The 21,046-nt window shown below is 38.3% G+C and overlaps 1 protein-coding gene across 2 annotated transcripts in view; it reads left to right on the top strand.

Annotated features, from left to right (window-relative positions):
- The window catches only part of LOC149575951 (uncharacterized), a 212,090-nt gene that overhangs the window by 80,452 nt on the left and 110,592 nt on the right, over nucleotides 1-21,046 (top strand). For both annotated transcript variants that reach the window (XM_089816079.1, XM_089816080.1), the window contains exon 2: nucleotides 20,782-20,902. In XM_089816079.1, the coding sequence (XP_089672205.1) occupies nucleotides 20,782-20,902 (121 nt within the window). The remainder of the gene's footprint in view (nucleotides 1-20,781; nucleotides 20,903-21,046) is intronic.

Below are 21,046 nucleotides of genomic sequence, written 5' to 3'. Positions count from 1 at the left end.
AAGGAGACGACTGAATTATAATGGAGACTGATTAATAATAGTCTGCGATGAGAGAGTTAGATTGCCGTGTTGATTGATCAACTTTCCATTGCAGACTATCATATATATATATGGGCAGATGAGGAAGTGAACTGTCACAATGGACAGTCACAAAAGGACAAACAGCCGATAGTCACGACGGTTGTAAACAATAGCAAATACATTATTATCTGCCGATAACAAACCCTTACATGATTACAAGGTGTTGTTGGCTGTTGGAAACTATACAATATAATATTACTTTAATAGATTCAATATAATCTTATGTGTGTGTGTGTATATATATATTTATAATATTATATATATATATATATAAAATTAATGAATCAATTATGTAATATAAAACTTGAGTATCGATTTAAAAGTATAGATTCAATTTCTCACTTAGCTAACATTTTTAACACTCCCTCTTTAGCAAGGGAAATTGAAATAAGTTTAACTTACACAATAAGGTGTAATCATCATAATGTTTTAAACTAAGAGAGAAAAAGAGAAAACAACACAATGGATTTTCATGGTGTCTGGTAAGATCCGGCCTGAAGAACCATTAAGGCTATCAATGTGTCCGGCAAAATCTGGCCCGAAGAACAACGATAACCCTTACTTCAAAACAATGGTTTTCATGGTGTTCGGCAAAATCCGGCCCGAAGAACCATGAAAGTTATCAATGTGTCCAGCAAAATTCAGCCCGAAGAACAAAGATAACACTGACTTCAACCATTGTTTGAAGACAGATCAACTAAAATAAAGTTGTCACTTTACAATAGGATCAGAACACACAAAAGGTCATCACCTTTCACAAGAAAAGTTGTCACTTTTCACTATACAAGCTTGCAAGCAAAAAATAAATAAATTTGTATTCATGAATATTAGATAATAAATGCATTTACAACAATGTCATACCAAGTTTTCATCTGAAGTATACAATTTTCAACTTCGTAAGAGGTTTGGTGAAAATATCAGCATTCTGTTCATTTGTACTGATATAACTTAATTTGATAATATCTCTACCAACCATGTCTCTTATGTAGTGATAAGGAGTCTCAATATATGCCTTGATCGATTGTGGAAAATTGGATTTTCTGACAGCTTGATACAACTTTGATTATCACAATGAATCATTGTGGGATTTAGAGGTTTTCCAAATAGCCCAAATAGTAGTTTCCTTAACCAAACTGCTTCACGTGCTCCCATGGAAGCAGCTACAAACTTAGCTTCAGTAGAACTCAAGGCAACAACTAGTTGTTTTTTGTTGAACCAAGATATCATTGCTGACCCAAGACTGAAGCAACAACCTGTAGTGCTTTTGCGGTTAGAGGAGCAACCTGCCCAATCTGAGTCAAAATATTCTTCTAGATTTATTTCAACATTTTCATACTTTAATCCAAAGCCAATAGATCCTCGTAAATATCTTAATATATGTTTTGCAGCCATAAGGTGAATCTTCTTAGGTTTACGCATAAAGTGACTAAGGACATTTGTAGCATAGCATATTTCGGGTCTGGTATTCACAAGATACATAAGAGATCCAATTATTTGTTTGAAGAGAGTAGGATCGATGTCCTCAGATTTTGATGCTTCTTTTAGCTTGTGTAAGTTTGTTTCAATCGGAGTAGATAGGGGTTTACTATCCATCATTCCATATCTAGTTAGAATATTTTGAGTGTACTTTCCTTGATGTAAAAAAATGCAATCTTTCTTCTGATTAACTTCTAATCCCAAGAAGTAGTGTGGTAACCCTAAATCTTTCATTTCAAATTCAGCTATCAAATCTTGTTTACATTTGTCAATTAATTTATCATCACCTGTTATTAGCAAGACATCAACGTATAGAACAAGTATTAACATCTCATCATTTGAGGTTTTGAAGTATATGTTTGAGTCAACTTCATTTTTTGAGTATCCAAGTTTGGATAGATAGTTGTCTATCATTTCATACCAAGCTCGAGGGGCCTATTTGAGACCATAGAGTGCTTTCTTGAGTTTACATAGATACAATTTTTTATCTTTTATGATGGACCCTTTAGGTTGTTCTATGTAGACTTCTGCATTAATGACCCTATTTAGGAATGCAATTTTTACATCCATTTGATGAATCTTCCATCCTTTTGATGCTGCAATTGCAATAATTGTTCTTACAGAAGTGTAATGAGCTACTGGAGCAAAAGTTTCTTCATACTCTATGCTAGCTTTCTGAGAAAATCCTTGAGCAACATGTTGTCGGTAAAATGAATAGTGTAGTCGATGGGTCGAGTAGTATCCGAACGGGCGCGTGACGCTTGAGTCACCCCTTCGGAAAGGTATATGTACACATCCAAGATGGACTTTGGAATCACCTTGTAATGTTGTAATCATTGTATTCAAATGGTAATCAACAAGTGCATACATGAATAAAGTATCTGTTTTGCGTTATCTATATATGTGTTAAGCTTTTTTTACCCTGTACAATAAACATTTGGCGCCATTGCTCGACGGGCCTGGAATGAAGGAATGATATGAAGATTCATGTTCAATTGCTAAACAAGGATAGGAATAGGGTGAAAGATAAGGATGAACTACGTACAACATAGGAAGTTGTAATTTTAGCGCAGCAAGCAGAACATAGGCAGAGACTTCAGCAGATTGCCGAGGGGCACCAAACGGGTGAAGGGGCACAGATGGAGGGAGTGCACTCACCTAGTAGGTTGAGGAGTGCCGATGAATTGTTGGAGGAGACTCGACAACGCTTAAATTTGGTGGAGGAAACAAGAGAAGAGTTCCTTAACCTGTATATGCCAAGGGGGAAGTGTCCGAACGGAAGGGAAGCAACTTGCACGGCTCGGAGTGTCGAGGGAGCACGAGCGTGGAGTGATCTCTTCGTTCTTGATACATCGGACGAATGGATACAGGCAGAAAATAGAACATCACTTGAAGATCTTTCACCAGACAACACGGTTGTTGGAAACAAGATTGTTATACTGAACAGCGCAGGAGCTTAGAATAGTGCGGGTACACAAGTACCTCAAAATCAAAGAAAAGTAACAATGGAAGGTCCTAAAGAAAAGTTACCCAAGTTTCACAGTAATGGTTCAGTAGACCCTATCAAACATTGTAAAACGTGTGAAACCATAGGGACGGCGAATGGTGTGATGGATGAGGACGACTGGGTGAGACAATTTCCAGGGACCCTGCGGGGTGTGGCGATAGATTGGTTTTCCGATACCAGTCCTTAGAAACTCAATACATGGGAGAATGTTAAAAAATAATTTATAGCAGAATTCAGATTGCTCCAAGATGATAATGAAATAGTGGCGGAGATATATAGTACTAAACAAGGAAAGAATGAAATAGTCCGGATTTATGCCAGACGATTGAAAGAACTGATTGGAAAGATGGAGAGTCAACCAGCAGATGGTTTGAAAAAACGGTGGTTTGTGGAGGGGCTACGACCGGCTCTTAAAAAGAAAATGAAGATTGTACCACTGTCGTTGTACACTGACGCATATACTCGTGCCATGGATCTGGAAATTGAACAAAAGACGAGTAAGAAGAAAAAGCATAAATCTTTTGATTCGGATGATTCATCCTCGGAAAGTAGCAGTAGCGAGGAGTCGAACAAGAAAGTGAAAGCATTACAGAAAGACATGCTTCGAATGATGAAAGAATTCAAGAATTTAAAAAAGAATCTGGATACCATGAAAGGAGAATTGTGGTGCACAGATTGCAAGGAGGATGGTCACACGAAGGGTTCATGCCCGAAGAAGCAGTTTTGTGACATATGCCAGGTAGCGGGACATTAACTGAAGGAGTGTCCGTTTAACTTGAAATTAAAAGGACACCAGTAGGTGTTACTAACGCAGGAAGCGTCCAATAACAGCAATAACATGAGTAATGATGCAACTTCAGGTGGATATCGGAACAATAATAGACGTGGAAGGGGTGGAAATAATAATAATAACAATGTAGGACGAAGTAGAATACAGTATGATGTGAGCGGACGACTGATGATATATTGGCGGGCATGCAATCTTTGGGGTCACTTCGCTAGGGACTGTCCTACGAAGGAGACGCCATAGCTACTGTGCAGATGGTGTGGTCTAGGAGACCATGAAGATTCGAAATGTCCAAAACAAGGTATAAATCTATTAAGTATTGAAACGTGTGATGAGAAGGTACTGGCGATCACACGGGAACAGGCAAGGAAAGCAAAATACCCGAATGTGGAAGAAGAGAAGGAAAGGTTACAAAAAGCTTGAACGGAAATAGAAAAGCAAATGAAAGCAGAGAAACTACAAGTGAAGGACACGGTCGAAACATCCAGAAGAAACTTGGCGGAATAGAGCATGGTGAAGCAAATAATGCAAATGGAAGTGTCGATTAACTTGAATGACCTCCTTCTCACGATGCCACAGTTGCGTACGACTATTATAAATATGACGTTGTCCTTGAGGGTGACGAAGGAAGAAAAAGATAGTAAGGAAACAATGGCGGCGGCAACAGACCCGATGTTGTTATCACTTACGACAGGTAGACACTCGGCAGTAGTGGAGATGGGCATTCTGGGTACTGTGCTGACAGATACAATAGTAGATGGAGGATCGGGGGTAAACGTGTTGCTGGAAGATGTGTGGAAAAAACTTGGACAACCAACACTATGGCGGCCTACTTTCCAGTTACAGCAAATCAGCATGGAATAAAGCCGTTGGGAACTCTGATGGCATAGTCGGTAACAATTGGGACACAACCCTTTTTACTGGATTTCGTGGTCATTCCATTGAAGAGAAGAGGGTATGATGCCATCCTGGGGCGAGGGTTGCTGGTGCAGGCAAAGGTAAAGCACAATTGGAAGCGGAACACCCTATCTATGGAGAGAGGAGGCAAGAGATTTATAATTGATTTACATACACAGATGGTAGGAGAAGAAGCAGCGTCATCGGATTCAGAAGGCGAAGGCGAGAGTGATGACGAAGGGGAAAAGAGGATGGAACTGGATGAAGAAGAGGTGTTGAGATTAGGAGGGTCAACTGATGATGACCTAGATTCAATAAATGGATTGCTGCACTGGCAAATGGAAGATTATGAGGTTTTTCCAAGTTGCAACGTCTTGAGCGTTGAGGAAGAAAAGACGAGCGATGAGTGTTCGAAGGAGTACACTGAATTGAAGGAGGGAGAAGCACAAGTGGATGAAACATCAACCCATACGTTCAGCAAAGATAAACCGATGAAGTATGAAGAGTCGATGTTGAAAACAATGAACTTGGGATGAGGGAAATCCGAAGAACATTCTTGTAGGAGATGATTGGAACCTAGTGTTGAAGGCAGCAACATTTAGGATATTCATGGAGTACAAAGATGTTTTTGCTTGGACGGATAAGGACTTAAAAGGAGCACCACCAGAGTTGTGTCCATCGGATACCATTAATCGAGGGTGTGGTACCTGTGCGGAAGCAACCGTACCGAATGAATGAGAACTATGCAATGCGGGTCACGGAGGAAATTGATAGGATGTTGGAAGCAGGAATCATTTTTAAAGTACAAACAAGCGAGTGGGTATCACCAATCATGATATCCCTGAAAAAGGACACGACGCAAATAAGAATATGTGTGGACTTCCGATGTTTGAACGCCGTAACAATTAAAGACCCATTCCAATACCCTTTACAGATAGCATTTTGGAGGAAGTAGCGGGGCATGAAATTTATTCATTCATGGATGGATTCTTAGGGTATAATCAGATATCAATCGCCGAGGAGGATAAGTTAAAAATGACATTCATTGTGGAGGATGGAGTATATGCATACAACAGGATGCTGTTTGGATTGTGCAATGCCCCGGCGACGTTCCAAAGGATTATCTTGTACATATTTGATAAAATGTTAGTTGGAAATTTAAGGCATTCCTAGATGATTGGTCAATTTTTAGCACAGAGGACAAGCACATAATGGTGTTAGGAGAATGCATGGAGAGGTGCAGACGAGCAAGATTGGCGTTGAATCCAAAGAAGTGTAGATTTATGGTGCCATAGGGAAAGCTGCTTAGACACATAGTTTGTAAAAAAGGATTGAAGATGGACCCAGACAAGGTCTACGTGATCTTGGAGATGTCGCCCTCGACGGATGTGTTGGAAGTGAAGTCATTTTTAGGGCACATCGGATATTATCAGAGATTTACTAAAAACTTTGCAAAAATTTCTTATCCGTTGGACAAACTCACCTGCAAGGGTGAATCCTATAGATGGGAGGTGGAACAAAATGAAGCTTTTGAGGAACTGAAGACAAGGTTGGCTACGGCTTCAATTTTGGCCTATTTGAATTGGGATAAAGAATTTAATGTCCATGTAGATGCCTCAAATTATGCCATTGGAGCAACACTGGCACAGACTGGTGACCACGGGTTGGACCATGCAGTGTACTTTGCAAGTAGATTGTTGTCGAAGGCAGAGAAAAATTATAGTACCACGGAGTGAGAGGCATTGGGGATGGTGTATGCCGTACAAAAGTTTAGACATTACTTGTTGGCCACTCCCTTTGTATTCTACGTAGATCATCAGGCGATGCTGTACTTAGTGAATAAGCCAATTATTCAAGGAAGAATAAGTCAATGGTTGTTGTTATTACAGGAGTTCATGTTTAAGATTGTGGTACGGCCAGGGAAGTCACGTGAGTGCAGATCACTCGAGAATAAATTGGGGGAGCCAACTGAGGGGGTTAATGATGATTTTCCAGATGCGCAGCTATTTCACATCATAGTACTACCAGTTTGGTACACACGGGGAGAATATTTATCAACGGGGCAATTTCCAAGTGACATGCCACCCAGTGAAAGACGGAAACTGGTATTGAGAAGCCGAACCTTTCAGTTAATCAATGGACTATTGTATAAGATGGGACCAAATCAGATTCTGAGGCGGTGTGTTCTGGAAGAGGAAATTTCGAAAGTACTAAAGGAGGCACACGAAGGCTCGACAGGAGGACACATGTGGCCGGATACTACTGCGTGGAAGATACTTCTGGTAGGGCTATGGTGGCTGAGTGTATACAATGATGCTAGAGAATGGGTCGTGGCATGGGATACATGCCAGCCGGCTGAAAAACCATTGAAGAGAGATTTTATGCCCTTGAATCCCTCGCAAGCACAGGAACTTTTTGAGAGATGAGGGCTAGATTTCATTGGACCACTGAAGGTGAGTAAAACAAGGTGCCGATATATTGTGGTAGCGACGGAGTACTTGACTAAATGGGTGGAGGCACGGGCGTTACCAGACAATTTGGCAATAAGCACAGCAAGATTTTTATACGAGCAAATTATTACAAGGTATGGGATCCCCCTCCAGTTGACAAGTGATCGAGGAGGACACTTTGTCAACCATGTTATCAGAGTACTCACTACGGAGTTCAAGATTTACCATTCATTGTTGAACCCGTACTATCCAAGGGCTAACGGACAGGCCGAAGCAACGAACAAAATCTTGGTTGGAGTAATTTATAAATCTTGTGCAGTTGAGGGGGAGGACTAGGAAGAAAAGTTACCATCCGCCCTATGGGCGTATCATACTTATATAAAGTGACTACAGGACATACCCCGTTCCAGCTAATGTACGGACAGTAAGCGGTAGTACTGACAGAGTTCATGGTACCGAGTTTAAGGATAGCACTGGAGAACAAATTGGGTGACATGGAGAGCTTACGGGAGAGACTGTACAATTTGAACCAACTTGATGAGAGATGGTTGCAGGTGCAATGGGTCATCAAAGTAACACAGAATAGGAGGAAGGCATGGCACGACAAACACTTAAAATTAAACAACTTTCAACCCGATCAGTTAGTACTGAAGTATAATGGATGGAACGAAATCAGGCTTGGGAAGTTCAAAGTTAAATGGGTTGGATCGTACAAGATACGGGAAGTTGGATATAACGGAGCAATTAAATTGTGGACACTGGACGGCAAAGAAATACCAAATGCCGTAAATGGATCGAAATTGAAAATATACTGGGAAAGAAATGGCCCTTCACTGACAAACAATTGAGGAAGAAAAAATGACTGTGAATAATGTATATATGTAAATAATGTATAGTTTTGAAGTGCGAAGTGATAAATTCTAATTGCAAATTGTGAGTAACGAACTATAGTTTGAAAAGGATGTAACTAAAATAAGGAGAAATTTTAAATATAAAAAGTATGGGGAAAGTTTGCCATACGGCCTTATAAGATGAAAATACAAATAATAAAGTCCGTAGAGAAAATCATAAAGTCTTTGATAGCAAGAAAATCATAAATCCATACAACTATTTAGAGGGGATATATACCGTACAACCTTGAACATAGAATAAGAGTAAAACATTGAGTCTGTACGCATGGCAAAAATTGTGATACCGTATGGTTAGAAGTCGCATTAGAAGTCCGTACGAAAGGAGTAGAGGAGCAATTGGAAGCCGTTCAAAACAAGAAGTATATGGGGAAGGCTGCGTACTTTAGAGAGGCAATTAACAAGACCGTATGGCCTTTGGGGGATAAAACCTTGCATTTGAAGATAGATTGAAGCCGTACGGCCATACGGAAACAAAAAGGAGGATTGTTACCTGTTCAATCAGATTTGGCCATACGACAAAAGCAATTGAGAAGTTAGCAACAAGAAAGGCCGTACGGATACTGTACGACCAGATAAGTAGGAAGCAAAGACCGTATGGTGCTACCGTACGACCAGTTAGAAGGAATTTAAGTGATTTAAAAAAAATAAGTAAAAAGAGAGAGAAGAAGAAAGCCGTACATAATAGAATCCAAGAATTCAAGAAGGGAAAATGTACGTACGAGGAGCAAATAAGGCTGTACGATGTCAAGAAAGTGCAGTATAATTTTTTTTTATTACCAAAGTTGAGTTTGTAGAAGGAGAAAGGCAGGACATTAAAAGGTTAGGAGTTGCCTCATAAAAGAGATTGTATGACGTCAACTATCCTGTACAGCATAGAAAAGTTGATATATCATAAAGGAAGAAGGTAGTTTGGTGTACGGCTGGGAATCATCTAGAAAGCAACCGTACGGATAGTTGGAAGAAAAATAAACAAATATTAGAAGTAAAAGATCGTACATAGGCAAGGATTTCAAGCAAATGGAAATATAGAAGGGAGGACAACCTAGAGGTTGAGAAGCATACAGCCGAGTCATACAGAAAGGAGAGAGCTGGCCGTACGACGTACGGTAGGAGCATTGTCGAGGGGATAAAAGAATTTAAGAGTCGTACTATGGAATTTCATCCCATAGAAGCTGTACCATTAGAGGAGTTAGTAGTACTTCACCAAATCAAGGAAGCCGTACAATACAAAATCTAGGACAGGAGAGGGAATTGTGAAAAGTTGTACGGAAATAGTAATTGTAACTATCTTAACAGTTTGAGATTGATTCACAAAACGACAAAAGTCTGACAGTTATGCAGTCAGCTGGAAAGAGAGCTTGGAAGAGGAAATTGGATGAGGACACTGCCATGAACAAGAATGCGAAGACACTACTTTCTGGAATTCGTGTAGCAGGAGGGACCTATACAGGGCCTGGTGCAGGAACTAGTGCAGGTGCAAGTAAAAAGAAAGCTAAGCAACCGAAGCAGCCGAGAGACATTCCTACAATACAAAGTATCACATTCGAAGGGTTAAATGGTGCAGAGTGCCGGAAGTGGTGGCAGGAGAATCCAGATAACCATCCGGTGAAGGCTAGTATTAGGAAAGCTCAGGTGGAATGGGTAGTGCAAATGCTAGTATTTTGCATTAGAGACTACGAAGGGTTTTTGTGCATTATGATTGAAACATATGACAGGTTCTCTCGAACCAATGCATTTGAGTATCTTGATCACAAATTAGTAGTATCATTCAGACTGGTTGATTGTACGCGAGTATTTGGCATACTTGGTTATGCTCAGGGCGGGAGAAAAATAGACAGCAAGCCAAAAAAGATAAGCCGTGAAGTGAAATTGAAGTTGATACAACTTGTGTGTGGAGACCTGTCGCAGGCGGAACAGGAGGCTCTTTCTGACACGTCCAAAGGCAGAGGGTTAAAGAAATCTAATATCCAGGAGGATCATTGGCGTTGTTTGATGGATATAGTGAAAAGCCGCCTCACAGGATCAAGCCGCACTTCGGATATCTCTTTTCCCCAAGTAGCCATGATGAACGGAATTTTGCACGGCAGGGTTTATGACTGGGCAGCATTATTGGTTGAATGAATGTTGGAGTTTCTCACTTTGCAGCATAAAACGTTCTATATGCCACATTAAGCTATTGGTTTGTTCTTGGAGGCGATGACGCGGATGATCCCAAATGATGCATTGGAGGCAAAATCGGGACCACTCGCGCCTGGCGAGCCACCTATTATGCAGTAGAGGCATTTGGATACTCTTGGCACCAAAACTGTAGGACATAAGCGACAAAGGCCAGATGATGGAAGCACAAATAGTGGCTGAGAGGAGACATCTTCAAAGGAGAGTGGGTTTGAGGGGGAAGCAGAAGATGACGGAGAGGTTGAGGTGATCACGGCTACACCTTTGAGATTTTTGTGGCCTGTGCTTTCGACCATGACACACTTGATTCTTATAGGCATGCACGGTATCCCAGGGTTTGGACAACTCAGACAGCCAGTGGTGATGACACCAGCTTTAGCTATGGCGTAGCCCACCGTAGAGACATGAGCTGTAGCGGAGTCGCATCCGACACCGATGGAGATGGCAGCTCTGGAGGTACCGATGGAGTTGGCTTGTGAGACTACCAGATTCAGGAGATGAGATTTTGGCACTTGATACAGAGATAGACATAGAGATAGGGGTGATGGAGGTAGCGATAGGTGAGGAGTTGGGGGCATCAGGTGTCAGACTAGATGTAGTAGGGTCTGATGTGGTGGTCACAGTAGATACGACCCTGTTGGCATCATCGGAGTGAGATAGAGAGAGCTGTTCCCAGAGGCTGAGCGCTTTCCTGAGTACAAAGTTGCACCGAATCCCCACACCTCGAGTGACATACTTGTCGACACCCACACGGGAAGCAGTTTCGAAGAACCCAGTACAAGAGGATGGGCAGGCACAGAGTGAGGGAGTACTGCATAGCGCTGTTGAGCGTATGACAGAGGCTGTAGAGAAGGCTATGGGTACACAGCAGGAACACCTAGCAGCATAGGAGATAGTGATGATAGAAGCAATTTTTCTTGATGATGTTGTGGCTCTAGCATCTTGAGCTCGCCAAGTGTTAGCTTCGGCTAAAACTCAGGTGTTGGAGGCAGTGGTGAAAGAGTTGGAGGGAGTTATATCCTTCATCAGGTTGGGATGTCCAGTTGCATTTAGAGTTTGTTTTGAGGAGAGAGGATGGCCAGAGGTGGAGACCACGGAGATGCGGCAGGACTGGTCCACGACGAGAGACCCTGAGAGGGAGAGCTGGGTAGAGGCTCTAATTCACGAGATAGCGAAGTTATACAAGGAAGTATACTACACTCTTTGGAGGAGTCAGGCGGATCAGGTAGCAGCTGAGAGAGCTCGAGAGGAGTCAGCTGCTAGGTTAGCTTCAGAGAGGGCAGCCTGGGAATCTGAGAGGGTGGCCTAGCAATCCAAGAGAACAACGTTGTTAGCAAAAAAAAGAACAGTTGTCAACAGAAAAGGAAAAGATGGCAGCAGAGAAGGAGAAGGAGTTCGGAGAAGTAGGAGAGATGATGCAGTCAACCTTGGAGCTTCAGATGGAAGTAGAAGTAGAGTTGAAGATCATGAAACAATAGGTCTACAAGTTACGGATGAAGCTGAACGAGTTGAGGACACAGACGCATCCCTCTGTCTAGTACTTATGCATTGATGTATTTTGCTTAGAAATTTTGTTGTAATTGTCGTGTGGAGACGTCTTTTTCTTTTTGGAGGGGATGATGTTGTCGGTAAAATGAATAGTGTAGCCGACAGGTAGAGTAGTATCCGAACAGGTGCGTGACGCTTGAGTCACCCCTTCGGAAAGGCATATGTACACGTCCGAGATGGACTTTGGAATCACCTTGTAATGGTGTAATCATTGTATTCGAATGGTAATCAGCAAGTGCATACATGAATAAAGTATCCGTTTTGTGCTATCTATATATGTATTAAGCTTTTTTTACCCTGTACAGTAAACACAACAAATCTAGCTTTGTGTTTTTTGAATACTTCCATCAGCGGCGTATTTGATTTTCTATAACCATTTTGAAGATACAACTGTTTTGTCTTTAGGCCTAGTTACAATATCCCAGACATCGTTTTGAATTATGGAATTGTATTCTTCCACGATGGCATGTTTCCACTCTTGTGAATTTAGAGCTTCTTCAACTGTTGATGGTTTGGTTTTGTTTAGCTTAGTTATAAGAGCAGTGTAACATGATTGATTTTGAGTTCTCTTGTTTTCTTTTGAGATCTCATCTGGTTCTACATTGTTTTCTTCAAGCATCTTTCTTGCCGATAATGGTCTTTTCTTCCCATTAGTTATATCTAGTTCTCTTTCTTTAGATGTGTGCTCCCTCTGATTTTCAGTTTGCCTAATTTCCTCATCATCTGAGTTTGTTTCATCTTCTATGCCGGTTGAAAGTTTTAAAGCAGAGTCCTCTTCAAAAATTGCATATCTACTTATTTCAACTAATATTTGTCCAGGAATATAAATTCTATAACCCTTGGAATTTTTATTGTATCCTATAAATATACCTCTCTTCTCGGAAGGTTCGAGTTTAGTCCTCTTTTCTTTGGGTATGTGTATATAGACTGGACATCCGAATATTCTAAGATGACTTAAATCTGGTTTGGTTCCAAAGAAGACTTCATCAGGTGTGGTATTCTTTAGGATTGAATGTGGACATCTATTTTGAATGTATACTGCAGTCATAGAAGCTTCTGCCGAAAATGAGGCATGCATATTTTGATCATGTAACATAGCTTTTGTAGCTTCAATGGTGGTTCTATTTTTTCTCTCTGCGACTCCATTTTTGTTGAGGATTATAAGGTATTGTAAACTCCCTCTTTATCCCAATAGAATTGCAAAAAATTTTGAAGATTTCAGATGTATATTCTCCTCCATTGTCTGATCTTAATGTTTTAATCCTTTTACTTGTCTGATTTTCTAGTAATGCTTTGAAGATTTTGAATTTTGATAGAACTTCATTTGATTCTTTGACTTTCAAGAAATAGATCCAAGTCTTTCTAGAAAAACAATCAATAAAGGATATATAATAAAGGAAACCTCCTAGAAATGGTTTGGGCATGGGTCCACAAAGGTCTGAGTGGACTAGTTCCAAGACTGATTTTGACTTATGTTCACTAGCGGGAAAAGGTTGTTCCATGATTTTCCCTAGAGCACACCCTTTGCAAGTTCCTATATGAGATGAGTCTAGTTTAGGAGTAACAGAAGTGATCTTATCTAAATTAGGAAGTGAACTAAACCCAATGTGCCCAAGTCGTCTATGCCATAATTCATTAACATTTGATGTTTCATGACTAAGGGCTTGCTTTTGAATATTGCTTAATCTATATAATGTTTCAAATTTGGACCCTATGATAATAGCACTTTTCATATTTGAGTTATTAGGCCAGTATAGTACTTTGTCTTTGTTGAAGGTGACATGATATCCATCATCAGTTAGACTTGAGATAGAAATGAGGTTTCTCATTATGCCTGGTACAAACAAAACATCTTTAAGATTAAGAGTAGTTCCATCTTTTAATTTGATAGAATAGGTCCCAATACCTTTTACAAGATAGGTAGAGTTGTCTCCAATTGTAACTCCTTCAGTGATATTGTAACTCCTTCAGTGATATAGGTTCCAAATGTATCAAACATATCTCTAAATCTAGAGATATGACGGGATGCACCACTGTCTATGATCCATGCTTCTTTATTTGAATTTACTTCACTTGAAAGTGCGGAATAGTATAGTTGATTTTCATTTTCTTTTGTTTCAGCAAGAGAGGCTAGAATTTTCTCACTCTTTGGACAGTTTCTGAAGGTGTGTCGTATCTTCTCACACTTATAACACTTAACTTGAGAGTAATCTTTATTTTCAAAATTCCTTTTATTATTATTGAATTTTCTCTTTCGTTTATTCAAAACAATGTGAAGAGCTTGATTTTCTCCCTCTTGATTTGAAGTTATTCCTCTGGAGATTAATCTTGATTCTTCTGCTATGCATTCATTTTTCAACTGATCAAAAGTAGGAAATGAAGGTCTGCTACCGCTTGTATGAAGGTATCCCAAGACATTGGTAGCCCTCTCAGAGCTATTAATGAAAGTTCTTGATCTTCTATTTTGTTTCCAATGGAAGATAACTGTTTCTTCGTTTCAGAAATTTTCTCAAAATAAGATTGAATATAATCTCCTTTTTCCATTTTAATATTCAGTAATTGAGATTTTAAGGTGATCAGTCTACTTGAGTTATTTATCTCAAATGTATTTTTTATGATTTTGAATACTTTATATGCACTTTTGATATCTAAATAGAAGGAAGGATGTGATTTTTAACTGAATCAACAATGATTTTCCTTGCTTTATTATTTCATCTTTTCTAGGTGAGTCTTTCAGATTCATTTTGAGGTATTGGGATATCTTGTTCAATGTAGGTTTCTAGTTCTAGTTCTTCCAAAATTGTAATAATACGAGTTTTCCAAGAGAAGAAATTTGATGCACCTTCAAGTCTATCTTCCACTTTGACGTTATTTGTCATTATTTTTCCCTTTATTTGAAATTTGAGATTTCTCTACCAATTTGGCTTTGATACCATGTAAAGATTTAATATGTTGAGATCTTCTTATTGGTGTAAATCTCAATTTCAATATATCTTGAATATGCAAGATCTGAATTACAGTGTAGTGCTGCTTATACTATAATTTCTGACTGTTGATAGTTGAATGAATTCAAAGGAGACGACTGAATTATAATGGAGACTGATTAATAATAGTCTGCGATGAGAGAGTTAGATTGCTGTGTTGATTGATCAACTTTCAATCGCAGACTATCATAGATATATGGGCGGATGAGGAAGTGAACTGTCACAATGGACAGTCACAAAAGGACAAACAGCCGATAGTCACGATGGTTGTAAACAATAGCAAATACATTATTATCTGCCGATAACAAACCCTTACGTGATTACAAGGTGTTGTCGGCTGTTGGAAACTATACAATATAATATTACTTTATTAGATTCAATATAATCTTTTATATATATATATATATATTATATGTATGTATATATATAATTAATGAATCAATTATGTAATATAAAACTTGAGTATCGATTTAAAAGTATAGATTCAATTTCTCACTTAGCTAACATTCTTAACACCTCATCATGAGAAGATCTTCTTTCTTTTAATATATATCTTAGTAGGAATCACCATGATAGAATGCTGATCTTTCGATCAGTGAGTGTTTTTAATTACACCATTGGTCATACCACTATCTCAGTATTGTCATGTATCACTCATCTTTCTGTGTGAGCAATGTGTTTCTTCAAACTTATGAATGCCCCATATCTTTCATTGCTTCTTTTTATCAAAGTGCGCAAGATACTTGTGTGTTGAGACTCATATTGATACTCTCGCAAACTCTTCACAGAGATATTATTTCCAATAGATATGCTGTTCTTCTGCTTGACCGATTAACATTACAGCAACTCTCCATTCTGTTTGATCTGGGAATGTCATCCACGTCACAGGCATAGAAATGTCTGGGTAATTCCTGACTGTTCTTGTCTACATTCGCTTCTGTGATTCTCCTTGGCTCTTCCCTGTTCCTTATTATTGTTCCTATCTGCTCTCCGTATTTGATTCTCTTCATCGTTGACCACCCAATCTTCCTTATCTTTTGCAAGATTTGAACGATTCTCTTCAACAACATCTTCTATAAAATGAATCATGATAATCATATTGTTTCCTCTAGTCAAGATTGGTCTTGTGTTATTTGCAGTCGATGGCATATAGTCTTCTTCCATATTTTAACAGTGCTATAGATCTACCTTCAAGCTGTTTAGGCTTTATAGAAGGAACCTGACTCTGATACCATGTTAAAGAATATGGATCAGAGTCGGAGAGATAATTATAGTCTTTTATTTCAGATTACGGCAGATGATAGCTTTAGCTTTATTACCAATATATATATATATATGTAGACTCATCTCAGCCTTGACTGAGAATACAATAATGCACTAATTGTGTATATATTCAAACTGTATAATGAATCTGTTCTTATATGCTGATAACAATGAATCTGGTCTTATATTGCCTTTGAATGATACTAAGTAAATAGTATATCAAATGCTTGCTGAAGGAATGATATTACCTCTGTTATTGATATCATACTTAGCAAGTATTGATAGTCTCTAATATATATGTTTATCAAGAGTTGCTTCACATAGGAGCATGGTCATTACCCTACGTGCAGTAACTAATCACAGTCATTATACTTGATAACTAATACATACACCAGTCGGTACTTATATTACCAACCAATAACTATACTCATATATTATCAATGGTTCCCATCGAGAACAATAGTATCGATGACAATATTACTAATGATAATCAATGCTATCGAACATGTCTTGTTCATGTTTTGATCTGGTAATACCCGATCATTGGGTAAGAGTATAAGGAAGAATATCTGCCGTGGGCAGACTATGATATATTAACATCACTTTGTTCATTAAGTATATATACATGTCTGATTAAGTTTTAAAATAAGATTATATATATATAAAATTTCACACAAGCAAATGTATATATACATAGATCAAATATCTCTAATATATTGTTTGCTTCAATCTGAACAAAGCTGCTTCCTTAACACATGCGACTGAGGTCTATTTGTAAATCAAAGAAGCACCATCTTCAGCACCATCCCTTACAAAAGGAAAAATATGCAAAGAGCTTCTTGGTAAGCAGACTTGCCGCTGTAGTTTGTTCTAACTCACCTGATAAGCAATGACAAATGGACCAAACAGTTGGAGGGATCACCATTGAGTTAATGATCTTCCTCTGAATTTTGGGGGTACAGCTCTCTAGTATGGTGAATTTTGGATTTTTAACTGGGTATACTTTTGACTGGAAAGTAGAAAAAGACAAACTAAAATGAATGTGAGATGTATAATGTAATGTCCCCCACTTAGCCAGTTTGGAGGTATGTTGTCGTTAGCCCATTCTTGTATGATCCCGAGGGCTAACCAGGACTTCAAAAGGGATCCTGAGGTTATTTGGTTTAGTCAAATTTAATTACAGGCCAAACGGAGTTCGTTTGTTGGGTTGTCAGGAAGACTTACTATTTTTAGTAAGCCAATAGGGGGATACAGTGCCTTCAATTTTCAGTGACAGGATGAGATGCGTTTTATTGGGCTCTTTCTAATGAGCTATTAAATGTGGGATTTCAAGTTTATTTGATATATTATTTTAATGTTTGAAGTTACGACGGTAAAGTGACTATTTAAATTAAATATTATAATGTTTCATAAAGTCACTTTATAAAAATCAAGAGTCCCCCTTTTGAGTACATACATGGATTTTGTAAAAAGAAAAAAAGAAGTAATATTAAAAGTCATGTATTATCCCACATTGGCAAGACATAAGCGTGGAGCAAGTGAGGAAGGGATTAAAAGAAGAGGATAGCTCTCATTTATTCAGGCTTGGAAATATCAAAGAAATTGGAGAATTTTCTGGAGATTATATCTCAATAGTTTGAAGGACGAAATCCCTTCAAGTTGGAAATCTTGACGCCATTGAAAGATATGGTTTTGAGATTCAATATGGTAACAGTCTGAAAAAAGAAGATACGAAAAACCAGCCCGAAAAAAGCGGAACCGAAAAAGCAATCATTAAAAGCAGTTCAAAAAGCAGAACTGAAAAAGCAGGCTGAAAAAGCGGGTACGAAAAAGCAGGCTGAAAAAGCAGTTCGATAAAAGCAAAGCAGAAGGGGCAGCATAGAAGGAAATTATTTCAGCCATCTACAACCAGGTTCTTTTGTTAGTATTGTTTTTAGGGTGTTATAAGCTTTCTGCTGGAAGTGTGCATTATACCAGCATTATCATTTTGTTATCCATGTAAATGCCAAAGTCACGGCCATATTTCATGAGCATTGTAATTTTTATTGCAATTAAGAAGATAATAGTTGCTGGTGCCATTTAAGCAATTTAATATCATTATTTATCAGCTAGTTAGTTTGCATACCAACTGTTTGTAAAAATGCCAGTTGGCTGTAGGTGTTCATTTCTCATGCTTAGATCATATATATGCACTGAATATTGTCAAAATTAGTAGCACACTCATGTTAGGTCATTGTGTAGTCCATTGTAGTCTTCTAGCACAAGATTTTCATTGATGCAAATTGAAGAAAAAGTCATTTGAAGCTAGCTGAAATACTATATCAGTCATACGTCCCTTGCATGTGAATTGTTTGATGAAATTCCTTGAGCTATCATCAACATTTTTTTTGAGGGCAGATTAGAGGTGGGTTATTAGAGTGCTCCTGTAATAACCCTCCTCCAATCTGCCCTCAAAAATCTGATGAAAGCTCAAGGAATTTCATCAAACAATTCACATGCAAGGGACGTATGACTGATATAGTATTTTAGCTAGCTTCAAATGACCTTTTTACAATTTGCATCAATGAAAATCTTGTGCTAGAAGACTACAATGGACTACACAAATGACCTAACATGAGTGTGCTACTAACTTTGACAATATTCAGTGCATATATATGATCTAAGCATGAGAAATGAACACCTACAGCCAACTGGCATTTTTACAAACAGTTGGTATGCAAACTAACTAGCTGATAAATAATGATATTAAATTGCTTAAATGACACCAACAACTATTATCTTCTTAATTGCAATGAAAATTACAATGCTCATGAAATATGGCCGTGACTTTGGCATTTATATGGATTACAAAATGATAATACTGGTATAATGCACACTTACAGCTGAAAGCTTATAACACCCTAAAAACAATACTAACAAAAGAACCTGGTTGTAGATGGCTGAAATAATTTCCTTCTATGCTGCCCCTTCTGCTTTGCTTTTTTCGAACTGCTTTTTCGGCCTGCTTTTTCGTACCCGCTTTTTCAGCTTGCTTTTTCGGTTCCGCTTTTCGAACTGCTTTACGGATTGCTTTTTTCGCCTACTTTTTCGGTTCGGCTTTTTTCGGGCTGGTTTTTCGTATCTGCTTTTTTCAGACTGCTACCATATTGAATCTCAAGACCATATCTTTCAATGGCGTCAAGATTTCCAGCTTGAAGGGATTTCGTCTTTCAAACTATTGAGATTTAATCTTCAGAAAATTCTCCAATTTCTTTGATATTTCCAAGCTTGAATAAATGAGAGCTATCCTCTTCCTTTTAATCCCTTCCTCACTTGCTCCACGCTTCCGTCTTGCCAATGTGGGATAATACATGACTTTTAATATTACTTTTTTTTTTTTTTTTACAAAGTCCATGTATGTACTCAAAAGAGGGACTCTTGATTTTTATAAAGTGACTTTATGAAACATTATAATATTTAATTTAAATAGTCACTTTACCGTTGTAACTTCAAACATTAAAATAATATACCAAATAAACTCGAAATCCCACATATACTAGCTCATTAGAAAGAGCCCAATAAAATGCATCTCATCCTGTCACTAAAAATTGAAGGCACTGCATCCCCCTATTGGCTTACTAAAAATAGTAAGTCTTCCTGACAACCCAACAAACGAACTCCGTTTGGCCTGTAATTAAATTTGACTAGGCCAAATAACCTTAGGATCCCTTTTGAAGTCCTGGTTAGCCCTCAGGATGATACAAGAATGGGCTAACGACAACATACCTCCAAACTGGCTAAGTGGGGGACATTACATATAACTATGCAAAAGAGAGAATGAACATACAGATTTCTCTCTTAGACAGACATAGGAAGCTTGTTAAAGTGAAGAAAATCAACTGTAGTTAAACAAGTGGCAAACATTTAGAGAAATGGATGTAAATTGAACATCTGAGCAATTGACGAGATGAAGACACATTCTTGGAGTCACAGAGCAACTCTATTCTTTCATTCTTCTACAAAATCAGGAAGTTCACAGATTTTCACTTTGTACAAAATGCCAAAAAAATAGTCTCTTCCTTGAAAAGTTCTAGCTCCTTGAAAACTGCATCATGGTCCCCCTTTGGAAAACCATAAAATAAATAATCAAGGGACGCTTTTCAGTTCCTGCAACTAATTTCTATTTAAAGCTCTGGGGTTCATAAAATAAATTATGAAGTAACTGCGATGTACATGTACAAGATATTTATCTCATGAATGAGTAAAATATTATTGAAGTGCATGTTATAATAAAATGGTAGCTTCTATGTAAACTTTCAAGGATCACCTGATCATCAACCATGTTTGCATTAATTCAGTCTTGAAATATTATCCATGAAGCGGTAATTTATTAGTGATCGTATCTGCAAATGGATTCGAGCCTGGATAAATATTTCCTTTCTTTTGGCATGTGGCTTCATGTTTCAATTGGCTATTGACTTTCTTTTAAACATTTTATAAGCCTGCTTACTTTTCTAGTTTTTGGCTGCTAACTCTCATTTAGCTTTAAGCTTTTATCCTTAGATTATCTCTGCTTGGAAGGATAAGAGATGCATTCTAGATTAATATTTCTTTTTGCTGAGTGTTTAGGAGTCTATCTTAAAATTCTGTGTGGTACTTTAATTTTTTCATTGCTGTTGTTTCTTGTCTTGAATATTAAACCTATCTTCGTTATTCTTTGTAGAGAGATGAAGTTGGCATTGGTGGATCATGGCATGACTTTCTAAGCTATCTCAGAGCTGCATTTTCATCAGACAATGTCAAGCTTATTCTTGGGGGGCCTGCTAGTTCTGTTGGTGGTTATGGTGCCTTCTTATCCATGCTTGAAGTTAAACAACAAAAGCTTATTTTTGCCTAGCTTTTTGAATAAGAGCAATGTTTATTACTCATAGGAACAAAAAAAATTCAAATAGTTCTGAAAGCTAAGTTAATTCTAGATGATGAAGTTA

Source organism: Cupressus sempervirens, chromosome 1 (genome assembly GCF_028749045.1).
Source record: "Cupressus sempervirens isolate cs-2001-9-10 chromosome 1, ASM2874904v1, whole genome shotgun sequence".
NCBI lineage: Eukaryota > Viridiplantae > Streptophyta > Pinopsida > Cupressales > Cupressaceae > Cupressus > Cupressus sempervirens.
The sequence above is the reverse complement of the archived record's forward strand: the minus strand, read 5'-3'. Positions and strand labels throughout refer to the sequence as shown.